This window comes from Lemur catta, chromosome 23 (genome assembly GCF_020740605.2).
Source record: "Lemur catta isolate mLemCat1 chromosome 23, mLemCat1.pri, whole genome shotgun sequence".
In the NCBI taxonomy this organism is placed as follows: Eukaryota; Metazoa; Chordata; class Mammalia; order Primates; family Lemuridae; genus Lemur; species Lemur catta.
The window spans coordinates 16,769,124-16,786,658 of NC_059150.1; the positions used below are offsets into that span (position 1 = coordinate 16,769,124).

General features: G+C 46.2%; 1 protein-coding gene across 2 annotated transcripts in view; it reads left to right on the forward strand.

The window, feature by feature from the left end:
- The first annotated feature begins 9,949 nt into the window (after window positions 1-9,949).
- The window catches only part of QSOX1 (quiescin sulfhydryl oxidase 1), a 38,483-nt gene continuing 30,897 nt past the window's right edge, over window positions 9,950-17,535 (forward strand). Inside the window, exon 1 of one of the 2 annotated variants that reach the window (XM_045536144.1) lies at window positions 9,950-10,300. In XM_045536144.1, the coding sequence (XP_045392100.1) occupies window positions 10,033-10,300 (268 nt within the window). In that variant the 5' untranslated portion in view covers window positions 9,950-10,032. The remainder of the gene's footprint in view (window positions 10,301-17,535) is intronic. The other variant, XM_045536145.1, reaches the window with a different exon arrangement.

Genomic DNA, 17,535 nt, shown 5'->3' on the forward strand with positions numbered 1-17,535 from the left:
TTTAAATATGGTTGATGACATGGGGGAGGGGCTACAAAATTAATGCTACTTAAGGCCAAGGACAGTCTAGAGACTGCTGCAGGAGGCCCAGGCTGGTAGTGGAGGAGCAAGGCAGAGCATCTGGCGTGGGAGATGGGGCCCAGGAGGCAGGCGGTGCTGTAGGCCTGGATACAATGTGGATTTTAAGTAGATGGGAAGTCACTGGAAGGTTAAGTACAGAATGAGGTGCCCTGGGAAAGGCTCTAGAGGGGAGAGACCACGAAGAAATCTGGGACTGACAGGCTAGGACAGTCTCTCTGCCTCTCTGTGTCCTGGAAACCTACTTGAGACTCTGATAAGTGACAGTGTAGCAGAAGCATTAAGAATCCCCCTCCCCTAACTAACTGCCACCTACTCACCCTTCAGCTCTCAGCCCGGGGAAGTTTCTCCGCCTTCTCTATTATTGCACTCCTGATACTCCATAGTTCTCCTTCATTCCCTTTCACACTTTACAATATGTTTATTTGTGCAAGTCTTTGATCAGTGTCTCTTCATCTAACTGTAAACTCCTGGAGAGCAAGGACCCTGTCTTGGGTTCACCAACAGGGGCAGACTCAGGTTTTGTGGGGTCTGAAGATGTTATCATTGAGGAAACAGGGGGTGGGGAGTGGGGAGGCTCTCTTTAAGAAAATAAGTATGCAATTACAAATACAAAATTAAGTATAAATGAATATTCATTTAGAGAATAGAAATCACAACAAATTCCTAGATCTTAAGAGGTTTAGGTCCCTTTTGAGGAGCTCACTTAGGTGATTTAGCAGGAATACTTCTACAGAAATGTTTCCTGATGGTAACCAGTCTTCTCCTCCTTAACTAGAACATTCTACACCTCCCAGCACTCACACTGGCTGTGCAGGTGAGAGGCCTGAAGCTTCATCTTCATTAGCTGCTCAACATAACCATCTCTGTTCATCACTGTTTTCCCAGCACCTAGCATCATGCTGGTTATATATTCATAGCTATTATGATAATAACTTTTATGCTTTTTTTTAAACCAACATCTCCTGAGCATCTACCAGGACATGCAAAGACAAGCAAGGGGAAGAGAGACCTGGTCTCACACAAGCAGTGAATGGTAAGGGAGATAATCACAATTGTGATTACCTTCAAGACAAGATCAGTAATATAAACAAGTTGCCAAAAAGGACAAAAGGCTAGGTAGCTTTTGTTTCAGAAAGTAGGGCAAAGTTGGGAAGAGGAGACCCTGTAGATCAGCTAGGAAAATTTGAGCTGACCAAGTGGCTGACGGCATTTTATGTATTTATGAAAGTACAGTAACAGACAACTCATTCCAACTCCTTTTCTAGACCAGAGGTTGCAGTGCTCGGCTGAGAAGAGGCAGGGCCCACCACCAAACTGCAGAGCTGTGGCTGGGCACAGCCAGCATAGAACACCCATCTGTCCAACAAAAGCGTCCTCTAACGGGGCTGGGCAGGAGGGTGGCCAAAGCTGAAGCAATGTGGCTGAACCATGGACAACAGCACAGACCAAGTGGGTTAAATAAAGAAGGGGGGATGGAGCCTCAAGGAATCCTTCAGAATGTTTCCTGATAGCAAAGCTATCTTAAAATAAGAATGAGACATCTGGATGCTGATGTGGTCACCTGGGAACATAAAAACACTCAATATTTCATTTGGGCAATTATTCAACAAACATTAATAGGGTGCCTACAAATTCTTGCAAGATATTCTTCTCTATATGTTTTTTTACTCTTTTCTGCAGCCAAGTGGTTTAAGTCAAGTTTTCTTGGACATCTGAAAACCTCTGGTATATTTATGACACATCGTGACATGGGTATTGTGGCCTCCAAATGTACTAAGACCTCAGCCTTCCCTATTAGTTGAGCCCTATTCTGTCCCAGGCACTGTGCTAGACTCTTTCACATTCTCCCCAAGATCCTTACAACTTTATCCTTCCCAGTGGTGGTCATTATTTGCTTTGGTCTATGCAGCCCCATTTGACCCCGTAACAGTACTCCCGTTTATTTGGGAAACTGCTCCTTCCTAACTCCAAACACATAGGTCTGGTTAAGGCCGCCAATTACAGAGCTCACCCCACTTCCTGTGGGGATGTGCACGCTGCCTGGGATGAGCCAGTCGTGATCCTCTGCCTCCCTGACACAGCGATTGATCTAGGTAGGGATGGACTCACAACCCAAGCCTGGCCAATCAGAGTTTTCCCTCAGTATTTGTCTAACTAAGGTCAGGAGAGAAGTTCTGTCTTTTCTCTCTGACCTCAGAGATGAAAACATGTGACTGGAGTTCTAGCCTGTGGGAAGCAAAGAGCTGAGAGAATAAAGCCAATGTACAGGGACGGGAAGTGCACAGAGAAAGATGGCGCCACGGTGACTTGGAGGCCAGATATGGCTTTCCTCTACCCTTGATTTGGTTCTTTGAGGCAATCAATTCCCCTTTCCTGCTTCAGCTAGTTCAGTTTAGGATCTTGTTGAGTGTAACCAAGAGTCCTGCCTAAGGTGCTCCGTTATTCAGATAAATCCTGGAATCTCAGGGAGCCCCTTCAACTGCCCAGGGGGCTCAGATCCTGTTCCCCTGAGCCTTGACACTTCCCTGAAGTTCTCCTGCTTCTCTATAGTTACCCCCACCACACTGGCTCCAGCCATGACCCTGGACCAAATCCATATCTTAGCACTGCTGAGACAGGGGAATTGTCAAAGACGTGATTAAAATTCTGAGGGATAACATCAAGGAAACAAATAACAAGAGGTAATAAATGTGCAAAACAGATATAATTGTGGAGTAGAAGTCTTCAGCGAGCTCACCTCAGGGCCTGCAGGCCTATGCTATCATGAGCTATCTTGAAATTGCTTCATTCTAATCCTGAAAATGTGGCGAAAGATTTTAGCAATCTAGCCCGGATTCCTTGTCTCCTAACTATGAGTCTGACCACACATGGAGGGCATTGTTTAAAACATTAACTGATTTTAAAAATTACAATGTAGCACACTAATTACAATGTAGCACATACAGTCCCAATCAAAATCCTAGCAAGCTTAAAATTTTTTTTCTTATTTTAAGAAATCAACAAGCAGCTTCTAAAATTCATATGGAAATGCAAAGAACCAGAACCACCAAAACAATCTGAAATAGAGAAACAAAATCAGGGGATTGCTACCAATTAATTTAAAGAGTTACGATAGTAGCTCCTCAGAAAGTTAAACAGTTACCATGTGACCCAGCAATTCCACACCTAGGAAGATACCCAAGTGAATTGAAAGAATTGAAAACATACGTTTATACAAAAAACTTATACATGAATGTTCATAGGAGCATTATTCATAATAGGCAAAAGGTGGAAATGACCCTAACATCCTAACTGATGAATGGACAAACCGAATGTGGTGAATCCATTCAGTGGCATATTATTTGGCCATATAAAGGAATGAAACACTGATACATGCTGTGACATGGATGAATCCTGAAAATACTGTGCTAAGTGAAATCATCCTAACACAAAAGGCCACATCTTCTATGATTCCTTTTACATGAAATGTCCAGAATAGGCAAGTCTATAGAGACAGAAATTAGATTAGTGGTTTCCAGGGACCAAGGGAAAGGGGCAATGGGGAGTGGCTGATAATGAGTATGAGGTTTCTTTTGGGGTCATGAAAATGTTTTGGAATTAGGCAGTGGTGGTGATTGCACAACTTTGTGAATATAGTAAAAACCACTGAACTGTATACTTTAAAAGGGTAAACTTTGTGGTATATGAATTTAATCTCAATTTTAAAAAGACTATAAAGCTACAGTAGTCAAGACTGTGATATTGGTATAAGGATACTATTGGTGTGTGTTATACATACATATGTATAATATGTGTATACACATATTTTATTTTTTATTTTAAATAAAGTAAAATAAAGTGCTGTGGTATCAGTCTAGCTCACAGCAACCTCAAACTCCTGGACTCAAGCAATTCTCCTGCTTCAGCCTCCCAAGTAGCTGGGACTACAGGCATGCACTACCACGCCCAGCTAATTTTTTCTATTTTAGTAGAGACAGGAGTCTTGCTCTTGCTCAGGCTGGTCTTAAACTCCTGACCTTGAGCAATCCTCCTGCCTGGCCTCCCAGAGTGCTAGGATTGCAGGCGTGAGCCACTCCACCTGGCCATAGAAGTGTTTTATACTGATTGTACTGTTGCTTATACAAGTATGTACATTTCTTAAAATACATTAAAATGTGCACTTAAAATGGATAAATTTTATACTATGTAAATTATACCTCAATAAAGTTGATTTTTAAAAAGTAATCAGGTATGAGAAATTTCTTAAAAAATAAAACAGGGTCATAAAATTAAAAATTTCTTTCCCCACCACGACCTCCCCTCCCACTACCTGTGTGAGGCAACACAACAGCTAATGCCAGTCAGTTTAAGGCCCTAACAATTCTCTGTGTTCCACCCATTCATCCCTCCATCATTTCATTTGTAAATGAAACATTTAATATTTTAAAACTAGGAAAAATAGAAAACTGCTTTTCAACCTTGGACTGGTGAACTCTGTCAGGGGTCAGCCTAGACTAGTCTGAGAATTGGTTTTGGGAACCAACAGTGGAACCACAGCTGAATACAGCACATCCCCAGAAGCATTCATGGATGAGAACTACACACTTAAAATTACTGCCATGCCCATTTTACAGATGAGGAAACTGACATTCATAGAGATGAAGGCAGTTGCCAAGGATTGAAACCCAAGTATCCTGACTCCAAAGACTAAGTGTTCATCTACCATCTCCCAGGATCTCCCACGAGAGTTAAACTGGTGACTTTGGGGATGAATGAGGGTGCCCCTAGCCTCAGTTGGCTGCCCTTGTCCAACTTGTTCCTGCTCCTCCTACCTCTCCCCTCCACACACACGGATAGTGCAGCTTCCAACATGTACTGACATCATTATAATTAATTACCTTCCCCTTCAGGCAAATTCTGAGAATGCTCTTGTTATGAAAAAAAAGTTTATACATTCTGTCCTTTCACAGAAATAGTGTTATACAGTACTTCTTTTCATAGTTGTGTGTATTTATCTTTTATGTAAGAACCACAGTATACACCCTTAAGTGATGGCAGGAAATATTCTAAATTGGAATATCTACTCCAGAAGCCCAAAGCTCCCCCATAATATCTTCTCACAATATCACATAGTTGGAAAGGTCCCCAGAAGTCTTCCATGGGGAAGACTGGGCACTCTGTACCCCAGCAGCTCAACAATGTGGCCTTCTTGCCTTTGGCTTCGGGCCTCATTTGATGACTTGTAGGTTTGCAAAAGGCTGCACCCCTGATGTTGGCCAGAGAGCCCAGGCAACAAGGCCTTGAGTTTATAGCCTTGTATCTTCATTCCATTCTAAATAACTCTCTCTGTGTGTGTATGTGTGTGGGGGGGGTAGGGGGGATGGGGAGGATGCCTATTCCATTTGAACTGCCATCAGGTGACCTGAGGAAGCTCTACCTGAACGTGGGAGTCTGCCCCAAATATCCCTCTCAGGTATGTCCATTCTCAGCACTTCAGTGGCTATGCTGGAAAGCCTGACAAAAGCAGACTCCACCATTACCTTGCTGTGTGGCCTTGAGCAAGCCCTTCTGTTTGCTGGGCCTTGGTTTCCTCTATAGATAAAGAATAAGACAATCAGACTAAGTGTGAACAGGAAGGATGAGGAGCTGGAAGGGAAATTGCTTCACCACCCTCTTTCCCTGGCTTGTGCCCTACAGTGGTGAGATAGATTTCTAGCCCCCCCACTCCCGCTTAGGAGACTCACGGGATATTCAGGGATTTTTGTGTTTTCCATTCTCATTTCTAAGGCCTTGAAGGGCACAAGTTTAGGGACCCTGTACTAGGTAGAGTATTCACTCTCTACCCTTCTCTAACCTGCCTTTTGTCTTGGAAGCCAACTTCTAGCGACTATATAAACAGGGCACCCTCACCCTCTGGCTTTGATTGGGTTTGGCCAATGGCAGACACTGGCAAGAGATGAGAGAACTGGATGAGAAAGAAGTGGAAATTATCTTTCCCAGGCCCCCTTGCTCTACCACCTGCCTCCCTGTGTTTCTGGCAGTGGTGGCATTTTGTGGTTACAACCCCAGTTGGGTGCCCCTTCTTCCTCGACTCCAGCTCTCGCTAGCTTTTATCTCAGAGTTCCCTCCCTTCTTTCTTCTGGTCTCGGAGTGCGAAAAGGACTTTTTGCTGTTGCCAGCCCCTAAGTTAGTTTCCTTTGCCCTGCACACACCTGTGGAAATAGTCCTTCCACTAAATAAACCCCTTTCAGTAAGCCATTTGAATGTGCCTTCTTTTTCCTGCCATACCTGATACAGACCCTTACTTCTCTTCCAACTTTCAGAATTAGGATTCGAACTGTTCCCAGCTATGGAAAGGATCATCTAGAAGACATAGAGGTGAGTTTTGAAGGGACAAATCAAGGGTCCCTTCTCTGTTGCTGGGCACGTGACTCCAGCTGCATACACCCTCTCCGATCCTTGGTGCTAATGAGTAAGGGGAAAGTCATCTGATGCTGTGCTACCAGGTGACACAGTTTACCAAACACTCTTCGGTTGCTCACCATAATTATGTGTGTCGTGTGTAAGCTGCACTCATCTCACCACCTCTCTCATTTTAGGGTGGCAGACTTCCAAATTCCCTCTTTTTTATTAATGGATAACACATGAATGATTCACAAGTGGGAAAGTCAACAGGGCCCCTTCCGCCTCAGTGTCCTCATCTGTGAAAATGGTTTAATATCAACCACAGAGAGCTGGTGTGGGGTCTAAGTGCTTGGGACAGCAGGTGCAATGTGCTAGGTAATACTGTGGTTATTCTCATTGGATTCATCTTGGCCCACTTTCCTATAGCTTATATGTGGGAAGGGGAAGAAAAAGAGGACTTAGGTAAGGTTGTCTAAGTGCTCCCCCACTTCCAGTGCTTTCCTCAGTACCCTTCCCCTCTTGACACCCATTTCTGAGTAGATTTTCTTTTCTGCTACCTTTTCATCCAAGGAAGTCCCAGGAAGGGCAGGCAGGGCAACTTGTGATTCTTAGGTTTTCTGCTCTTAATTCTAGACCAGTGGTTTCCAAATGAAGGCCTGGGGAGCCCGGAGTTCCGGAGAAGCTCCATAGACCACAGGAAGTGGCTTTTGCTCTAGGTCACATCTTTCAGCTTGCTCTTATCTGTTTAAGCTTCCTTTCAAGATTCTGTCTGAACAAAGGCTCCCAAGATTTTAAAAAGTTTAATATCCCTGTTCTGATGAGGTGTAGAAATCCCAGACTTTGTAACTCAGTCTTAGCCTTCTGAGGCCCCACTGGGCCAAGAAACTTTCTCTACCCCATTCAAATAGTTTGTATTCTTTTATTACATCCAATGCTCTGAAACAGATATGCACACAAGCAAGTCCTTATGTACTTATCTGGGGTGTCTTTCCCAGGCACTCAGCAGGTTTGGCAGACATTCTACAACACTGTTTAACAATAGAGACATTTGAAGGTGCCAAACTTTACTGATACCTGATCCAGCTGCTGGAGTAATTCCAAACCCTGGAATCCAAGGTTCCTAGGGGCCCATCTATCCCAATGACCCAGGGCTGGGCCTGGTCCCAGTGGATGCTAAGAGTGAGGACAGTGGGGCAACAGAAGCTGTACAGGGGACCCAGTCACAGGGAGCAGTACCCAGCAAATGGAATTGGCTGGGGTGGGAGGTGGGAGGGAGTGCTGGAAGGCACTAACACTCCAATTGGTCAGTACATAATTTCTTTCTGCAGTTTAAGACTCTGGCCAGAGAGAATATGAACACAGGAAGGGAGCAAAAACTCCAACCTCTGGACCTCTTCCTGGAATGCTCTTATCCCAGGCTGCCACAAGGTTCCCTACCAAACTTCATTCAGGTCTTTGGCTCAAATGTTACCTGGTTAGAACTGCCTTAAGATTGGAGCAAGAAGAGCCCCAAACTTGGGCTCTGAGTGTTTCGGTCCTCTTCCAGCCATGCACCTTTCCACAGAGCAGGAAGTTCATGGGCTGAGGGAATGTGCCCACCCAAAGCTCCTGCCCCTCTCTCCTTCTTAGATCACACTGTGGGTACCTGAAACCCTAGAACTCACTGCCCCAGTAGCAAAAGGCCATCAGCTACAGCCTGCATTGGCTTTTGCCAAAGTCTATCCTCTTGAGGAGCCAAGGAGTGGTCAAGGAGAGGCTATTTATAGATGTGGACAAAGCTCAGATGTACAGACAAGGTTGTTATAGGTGTGGGCACAAGGCCACCTGAAGTATGGGACAGAGCTGGGAGCTAAAGAGAAGGAAGGCTGAAGGCCAGGGACCAGTTACCCGCCAAGTCACCGTATTCCAGTGCATATCTCAGAAGAGTCCAGAACTCTAAACCTAAATTTGGCCTTCCAGATTATTAGGAAGGTGTGTGTGACAAGATAAAAGGATAGGAATTTTACATAACGGTTTATATACTTGGTTTATCATTTTTAAATATGTTAACATGATATGTGGTCTTCCATTTGTACTACTGACTCAGTCCCTGCAAATATCAGATGTAGGCCTGTCCTGATCACCAAGTCTAAAATAGCCCCCCTGTGTCACTCAATTCTTACCCTAGTCTACATTTCTTCATAAACATTTGTCACCATGTGATCTGCATTTACTTACGTGTCATCTCGTTATCCCCACTAGAACCTAAGTTCCACATCCCTAGAGTCTATATTTTGTTTACTGCCTTATTCTTAGTACCTAGAACAGTGCCTGGCACAACACTACTCAGTAAATTTCCCATAAACAAGTAACAAATCTAGTCTCAGAGGGCTTACAGGTGAGGTGGGCTAACCCAGCAGACACAAAGGAAAAAGGTCACTTGTGACAACCCTGTGAGGAGCACCTTCTCCCCTTAAAATAACTCACTCAAAACAATGGAGCTAGGAAAGGTGAGCAGGGAAAATCTATTAACACCCTAGTACCCACGAACACAAGATTAGTTGATCAGGTTACTTGTGAGAGGAACATCTGAGTGAGTATGGAGAGGTCTGAGTCGGCTGAAGAGTTAGACGTGGGGCCCGCGGCTGCTGGGAGGCCGGATTGGAGGGATCGCCCTAACCTTGTGAGGGTGGCCAGACGGGGTGCTGAGGAAACCCCGGCTCCAGGGTAATGAGCTCGCCAGTCCAGCCCAGCCCACAGGGGGCTTTCCTCAGCGCCCCTTCCCCTCTCGACGCCCGTTTCTGAGCATATTTCCTTTCCTGCCACCTTTTCATTCCGGGAAGTTCCAGGAAGAGCAAGCAGGGCAAGTTGTGATTCTTATGTTTTCTGCTCTTAATTCTAGACCAGTGGTTTTCAGGTGGTTCATATCCATGACTGTGAAGCCCTCAAATACTGTTTCCCTTCCGATGGTCGCGGGCTTCAGCAGGGGTGGGTGCATCGGATCCCCTGGGGTCATGGCGGTCCCAGACTCAGAGGCCATTCTACCACGCGTCCCTCTTCTGTCCCGCCTGTCTTCTAACTCACAACGTCTTATCGCTCGGTGGGATCCCCGGAACTTTCCTGGAGCGGTGTAATTAGGCATCACCTATTCCGCGGGATGCCTCTTCTGCTGGATACGGGGGCCCCGAAAGGCCAAATGACCTCGCCGAATGCGATTGCGACCCGTGGCCGGACCCCTGCCTGGCGTGTGCCCACTCCTTTCGTTTGAGCCTTGGTTCCAGGGACTGGGCTGCGCTCCCCGCCTCCGGGGGCCTGAGGCGGGAACCCGGCTAGCGCAGCCCCGAGGCCGCAGCCAACAGCGAAAGGTGCGCTCGCCGCCTGGGCCAGCGGGGTCGCGCAGCTCGGGCCCCAGCCCACCCCGAGGCCCCCCCCCGGTGTCTGCAGGGGGCGGAGCCAGAGGCGGGGCGGGGCCGGGGCGGGGTCGGGCCTCGGGGCGGGGCCACCTGGAGGCAGGAGGAGCCGCGGCGCCGCCCGGCTCCCACTCACTCATCCGAAACTTGAGCGCCGTGGTGAGCGCCGCCGCCGAGGATGAGGAGGTGCGGCCGCTCCTGCGGGCCGCCGCCGTCGCTGCTGCTGCTGCTGCTCCTGCTGCTGCTCGCGGTGCCCGGCGCTGGCGCGGCCCGGCGCTCGGCGCTCTACTCGCCCTCCGACCCGCTGACGCTGCTGCAGGCGGACACGTTGCGCGGCGCCGTGCTGGGCTCCCGGAGCGCCTGGGCCGTGGAGTTCTTCGCCTCCTGGTGCGGACACTGCATAGCCTTCGCCCCGACGTGGAAGGCGCTGGCCAACGACGTCAAAGGTGGGACGCTGGGGGCGGCCCGCTCCCCCCGCCCCGCCGCTTGTTGCCCACCCGGGCCGGCCCCCCACCTGCCCCGCTGAGCGCCCCTCCCTGCGGGAGCGCGTCCCCGCCGTCCGGTCCCCTCCGCCCGCCTCTGCCCCGCTGCCGCCTTCATCTTCCCTGGTCTCTTCTCTTGGCCCGCATCCCGGGCTGCTCTCGCTCTCCGCGGCCTGAGCCCCCAGACACACTGAGCTTGTCCTCTTCGTCCCCTGCTGGGTGACTGTCCCCACCTCTGCAAGCCGGTCTCCTTTGTTCCTCCTTCTGCTCCTCAGACACCTTTAGGGCTTCCTCCAGTCCAGCCTTGTGAGAATCCCCTCCCTCCTCGCGCCCGGGGAGGGGCTCGCGTCGCCTTCCTACCAAGTTTCCCAGCTGCCGTGCATCGAGCTGGGGAGAAAAGGGAACTGACATACTTTCTGCCGCCCCCACAGCCCTCCTCCATCCCTTGGGCTAGTTGACCCAGGTGGTACATAGACGTTCTTGCTCATCTTTATCTTTGATGTGGGCAGGCTCTCCTGGCAGTTTTCCTGTCTGTTCCAGGCCTCTCCTGACTTGCTGCCTCCAGTTCATTAGCTTCTGGGTCACATCCTCACCTCCCTTCTCCTTGTCTGGGGGCACCCTCGCACCCTTACGTTTTAACCCCATGAACCCAGAGCCCTTTGGTGTTTGTTTGGCCCTTGTTCCGTATTCCCACTCACTGGATTGGACACCAAAACCGTATTTCTTTGATTCCAAATTCCATCCATTGTGAGACACACCATTCATTTTAGGACAGGATATGTAATAATAGTAATTAATATTTACTGAGCACTTATTGTCAGACACCTTACTAAGTGCTGGACTTACATTATCTCATAGTTTCCTTTCTACAATGTAAAGATCCCTGTGGTGTCACACATCTGTCTAACCCAGATAGTGAGGATGTGGGGGCCAGCAATGGGGTGGCGATAGTGATTTGTCTGTTTTGCTGCCTCTGAATGGAGCTACTTCCTGATTATGGTGCTGGGGCGCTAGCAAGAGCTCCTGCCCTGAAATGGTCATTGAATGAGAACTGTGCGCATCTTGGGAAATAGGCCCCTTTCTAGAGAAAAGAGAACTGGAACCATTGTTCCCCTCTGCGCTGTTGGTATTTCTTGATAAGCTCAACTATTTGTGGTAGAATAGTGCATTTGTACTTGTCACTTTTCAAACTCAGCCTCCTTTTCCTGAGTAACGTGCAGAGATTCCTAAAGTGGCTAGATGGAAGATGTGTATGTCTATTAGCCATATAGTCCTGGAAAATTATTTTAAAACTTATGAACTTCAGTTACACTCACCCACATGCCCCTGTGAGCAGCCTTTCGCACCATTTCAGTGATGTCAACACATCTGATCAGGGCAAGAGGGAGGAAGATAAAGGATCGTGGAACTGGAACACCTATGGGGAGGTAATCTCGGGGACACTGTGAGTCGGAACATCATAAAAATTCCCCAGCACTTTCCACTTTGAGGCTATAAGAGGTCTTTAATGGCTGCAGGTGGACTCATTCTAGAAGATTCTTCTTACTTGAGAGTGCTGGAGGGAAAAATTAGCTTCCACCTGACTCATGTGTTTGGCTTCTTGCAACCCGGAGTTTTCCTCTGAATTGCATATCTGGGTACTGACCCAGCGTGCACCTGGATGACGGTTGCCACTTCCAAAAGGGATTCCCCAGTGCTTGGAGTCTTTCCCTAAAACAATAAAACAAAAGCAAAATTTAACCCCTAAAGGGAAAATGGAAGCATCAAAGTCTACCCTGTGGAGGTGAACCAGGGTAAATGGGAGGTGGGAGGTTTAGGTGGAAACTGAGGTCTTCTGTTATCTGTTGGTGTGAGTCAGCTCCCTAAGCCTGATCTTGTAGCAGGAGGGCACTGGCAGAAATTGGTGTCAGCCTGCAATGATGAAGAATGTCCTCCACTCCCCCACAAAGGAGTGTTTCCTGGTGAGGCCCTGCTGAGTGGCTGGAGTTGGTCTCGCCTCATCTCTGTGTTCTGGGTCCCTCAAGAAAGTCTGGTTGTGGGCCTGCAGAGGGATGCTCTCATCCCGCGCTGGGCTGTGCGAGTCTGACACGTGCCCTCTGCTGATGGTACAAGTGTCTTGGTGCAGGGGCAGAGAGAGAGAGAGAGAGAGTGGAAGGTCGTGGGGAGAGAGAAGAATTTTGCAACTATGCTCAGTGGATTTCACGCATTTACTCTGACTGGATAGGGCTCACGTCTTCAGTGACGTGAACAGTGGCTTCTCCAGGGCAGTTGCTGCCCTGGGGCAGAGATCTCGTTTCTGAGGACCTAGCTTGCCCCTTCCTATTCCAGGCAGCTCCTATTGTCTCACCCGTGGGTTTGGGAAATTGATTGTGTCCGATTTTGACCTTCATTGCTATTCACTGGCTAATCAATCAGCAAATATTTGTTGAGTGACAAAGCATTGTTTGCATTGCAGCTGGGGAAATGAGCTGCACACAAGAAGGAAAATTGCCAACAGTAAGAAGCTGTGTTTGAAAAGGGCCAAAGGAGTGGTACAGCCATTTCTCGTTGTAGGAATTCAGGGAAGGGGAAAGTCACAGGCTAATCTGGTCCCCAGAGGCCTTCATTCAGATAGTTATTTATCACACACTGACCTTATGCTGGCACTTTGGTAAGGGCCTTCACAGGCTATTATTACGTATAATGTTTACTTGAGAAAAGATCTGAGCTATGGATATTGTCTTTTTTTTTTTAAACAGATAAGTAACTTGCCACAATTACACAGATGCCAGACGAAGTTTTTATGTATTTATTTTTCAGAGACAGAGTCTTGCCCTGTCCCCCAGGTCGGAGTGCTGTGGCATGCTCATAGCTCACTGCAACCTTGAACTCCTGGGCTCAATCAATGAAGGAGGTTATTGACCCCAGGTCTTTCTGACTCTCGAGAGCCTGGGCAGGCAGAGCGGTGGGGGGTGGGGGAGAAAGGGTACTCCAGGTGGGAAAACGGCATGTGCAGAGCTGTGGGGATGAGATCTGAAAGGCATGTGTGTTTGGGGAACAGTGAGCCGGGTTGGTTTTGCATCCCTTTCTCTTCAAGGGCATAGACAGTGCCTCCTGCTTGTACCCCGTGGTGCCTGGCCCAGACCAGGTGCAGAGTAGGAGCCAACTGACACTATGGTGGCCGGTGGCCTGAGCCTCTCAGGATTGCAAATGAGAATGTGAGTGCTAGAACCCTCTGCGGGTGCTGTGACTCCTCTTGACTCAGACTGGGGGTGTCAGTCAGGTGTGAAGGGTTAGGGAAGGCATTTCGACCATCCCGTGACCTCACTGCCCGTCAACAAGGAGGGAGGAAGGGACGCGGTGGTGACTGCGGAGCACTGACTAGCTGGGGGCGTTATAAGCCAATTCTGTGTCGGGAGGACCACTGGACACTTGGGTGGGGAGACTGGAGCTGAGGGCAGACAGGGTCTGGTCACTAGACCAGGAGACCTGACTGGCTCTTGGTGGTTTCGGCGTCTGGGCCTCTGCCCAGGCTTGCTTAACACGCAGAGGTCGCACAGCCATTTTTCTGGTCAAGAGTTGTCTGCTCTCCAGCTCCTGAGTGGTTGTCAGACCTGAAAAGGGCATTAGAGACTGTCCCTCCTGGGCCTGGTTTGACCCATAAGGAAGCAGAGGCCCGGAGAGGAGACATGTGGGGCCCCGGGGGCTCCCAGGATCCCCGCCACACCTCACCACAGGGTGCCCTCATCCATCGCTCCAGAATTCACAGCTGTCCTGGCTTCTCTTGCCTCCCCGCCCTCCCCTTCTTCCTTTGCCCATTTGTTCTGCTGTTGGTAGAGAAATTACTCTGCCCGGGGCAATAATTGCACCAGGAAAATTTTTTCTCCCAAATGGTAGAGCTAGACCGATACTGCTGATCACTTTGGTGTCAGGCCTTCAGGGTGAGAGTATTCAAAAAGCCTGTCTTGCCAAACTCTGTCCCCTTAGACAGCAAAGCACTTTACTTAAAGGCAGCTTCGCTTTACCAGCGGAGCACTCAGGTAAGGGGCCTGGTTCTGTTACTTGCCAAAGGACAAAATACAACAGATTGAACATCTTAATTGGCTTTTATCTGTGATTCTGGAATCAGGCAACACCTCATTCTATAAAACAGAATGAGTGTTCTGATGAGCTGAGCAGAGGAAGTTGGCTTTACAGACCTAAAAAGGCTGAAGAAAGCAGAAACAGAACAAAAAGCAGATTGGTTGTTTCAATCCCTTGTAAAGGGTAAAGCAGAAAGGATTTCCTTATCATGTTGCCTAAAAGTTGCATGTTTGGGGGTTTGGCTGTTATCTCTGTCTTCTGGTTTCTTGGAAAGTCAGATGAACAACGTAGTTTTGACTTGGTGGCGTGAAACTTCCGGCAAGAGTGACTCCGTTATGGTTAGGTCTGTTGGGCCTAGTGCGGGAGCTCAGCCCAACCCAGTGGCCTCCTATAAATTGTATTTAACCATTCTCCCCTTTTGCTTAGGCACTCGCGTGGGTGAGAGTGTGACTAAAACTTACGGCATCAGCGTTACTCTCGGTCACCGTCATTTTGGGTTTTCAGTCTCAATCCATCATTCATAGGTTAAGGTGTCATTATTGTGCATTTCTTGGAGTTTTCATCATTCCAGCTGGAGAGAGATGATTTAGCAAGACTTTTTTGAGAGGATGTAGTACGCCAGGGAGGCTACTATTATGACTCTCAGGAGGGCAATATCAAGAGTTTAGAGCGTGCCCCTTAGCCACGGTGCCCGTGAACCAAACCTACTAAAATTGAATAGATCAAAGAATGAGCCTGATGAAGGATTTACCCATTTTAACAAAGTAGCCTGTTTGTTAATTTTTTGCAGCTGAGTCTCTCTGATACCTAATGTGTTTATCCATGTGCAACAAGAGGTGTTAGCAACTGCACAGACACCTCCCTGTTCAACTAGTATATAGCAATTCTGTTATCTAGTATCCCATGACTGGGTTAAATTAAAGCAGGGAGTGAGAACAAGTGAGTCTAGAATACTGAGTCTATTAAAGGGATCTCTAGTACTTTTTGAAATTAGGGATGTTGCCAAAGTTACCCACTGAGTGGACTAAAGGATCCCTCAGGTCACGTAAAGATCTGAGTTTAGCCTGACAGATCCAACATTTTATCAAGTTACCCACAGAAGCTAGTGATTATGAAATTCTAGCTACAGCATTATCCTGCCAAGCAAAAAGGTAGGCATAAGCAAGGAACAATCAAGAGGGGTCAGAGTCTCATTATGATAGGAAGTCTTGTTCTGACGTTTTGGGAAAAGATGACCCGGCTTTGCTGTTGGAATGTGTCTGGTTATGGCATTGGGCATGTTGGTGAACTCTCTTTGTGGCTCACACATCAGGCATGAGACTTGCCCCTTGAAATTTACGTTGAGTTGTCCAGCTTCAGCTTATAGGGCTGTAGGCACAGAGCAGTTGTTTTCAATTGGAGAGTAGCCCGATATTGGAGGAAACAAGAAGAATTCAGGATCCAGTCCAGTCTATAGGTAGATAGTAAAAACTTGAAAACAATAAACAGGCTACAATATAATCACAGGTGTACTATAGTTTTTCTTTAGAAACATAATTTTTCTCTTAATAATCGCCCCATTTCTATCAAAGATAATCTGAGTAAGACTAATTTGTTTGCAAAGTATGTTTAGTCTTATCAAACTTGGCTTGATTGTTTACATAAATGCAACAAGAATAGTGACTTACCACATAGGCTTTTTTTAAGTTTGCTTTGATGGAACTTTGGGTAAGGATCTCAAATCAGACTTTTAACAACCTCTCAAGGCTAGGAAGCCCCAGACCAAGGCAGATTTTAGACTTCATCTGCAGTAACTACAAATTGATTTTATGTACATTCTCAAAAATGATATTGTAGTCAAAGCCTTGGTAATATAACCAGTATTTCCAATTGTATATTATTAAAAAGAGAACATATTCTTGTTAAATTTATGCAGATGATAGTATTGCCATAAAATAAGAATACTCTTGAATGTTTCTGAATTCCAGAGGGATCATGTAGGGAGAAAAAGTAAATGTTTCAATTTTTGTTCATAAGAGTATATTTTACCAAATTGCTGTAAACTATAGATAGCTTAAAAGAAAAAAGTTTTCTGAAATATGGAAAACAAAACATTAAAAGAAATAGCAATGTTTCAAATTAAAAAGTTGTAAAAACCCATAATTCTTCATTTCATTCAGTCTCATGTAATTCTTGTTCTGCCTGATCTTGGTTAGCAGTTTCATGAACCTGTCAGTTTCTTCATTAGAGTTCTGGAAATTTTACCCAGTCCAATGGTATGATCTCAAAGTTATTGGGAACCTATACTTGTTAGAATACTTTCCATGAATCCCCTTGAAGATGAAGCACTTTAAGATTATAGTTGCTTACAAAAAAGCTTTTAGAGAAACTTTAGAATAAAGCAATTAACTGTGGACCACGAGACTTAAATTGGCCATGATTAAAGATCTGATAAGAGTTCATTATGTTAATGACACAATTGACAAGGAAATTTGGTTATTTCTGTGGCATACAACATTTTAACATAATAATTGAAATTATGGCTGATAACATATCAGATTACTAGGAATTTCATACAATTTTGAAACATATTAATAACATATTCATGAAAATATAACACAAAGAAGGTTAAACATCATTTCTTATTTGATAATGCTTCCCACATAATTAACATATCAAATAAGCCTAATTAGTTTAATATCTCTCTTTTACAGATCCTTTGAGATGTTCCAGGGTCCTCTGAAATGTTTCAAATTTGGTTCAGGGTCAAAAAGATTGCATTTCGAATTTGATTTTAGGAAGTTTGTCAAAAATATCAAAGGTTTAAAACACATCAAAATAGGATCACAAGTCACTGAATTAACATTCATTCATTTAATCAGCGTAATAATTAAAAGACTTTAAAAGGGAAATACAGAAAGTTACATTGTTGTAGAAAAAACCTTAGCTTCTTAGCTCTTTAAAAGAGAGGACTCAGTTTTTCTTAAGTAATCAAAGACCTAATAAAGATAATGTGAAGCACAGGGACCATCCTGCTAAAAGACAGAATCTTTCTTCCCTAAGACAATTACCTAAAAGGTAAATAAATATCTTTCACTATTTCCTATTAAGAGCCGATCATTACTCCAAGAAAACTTTATTTTAATGAAGAGGACCAA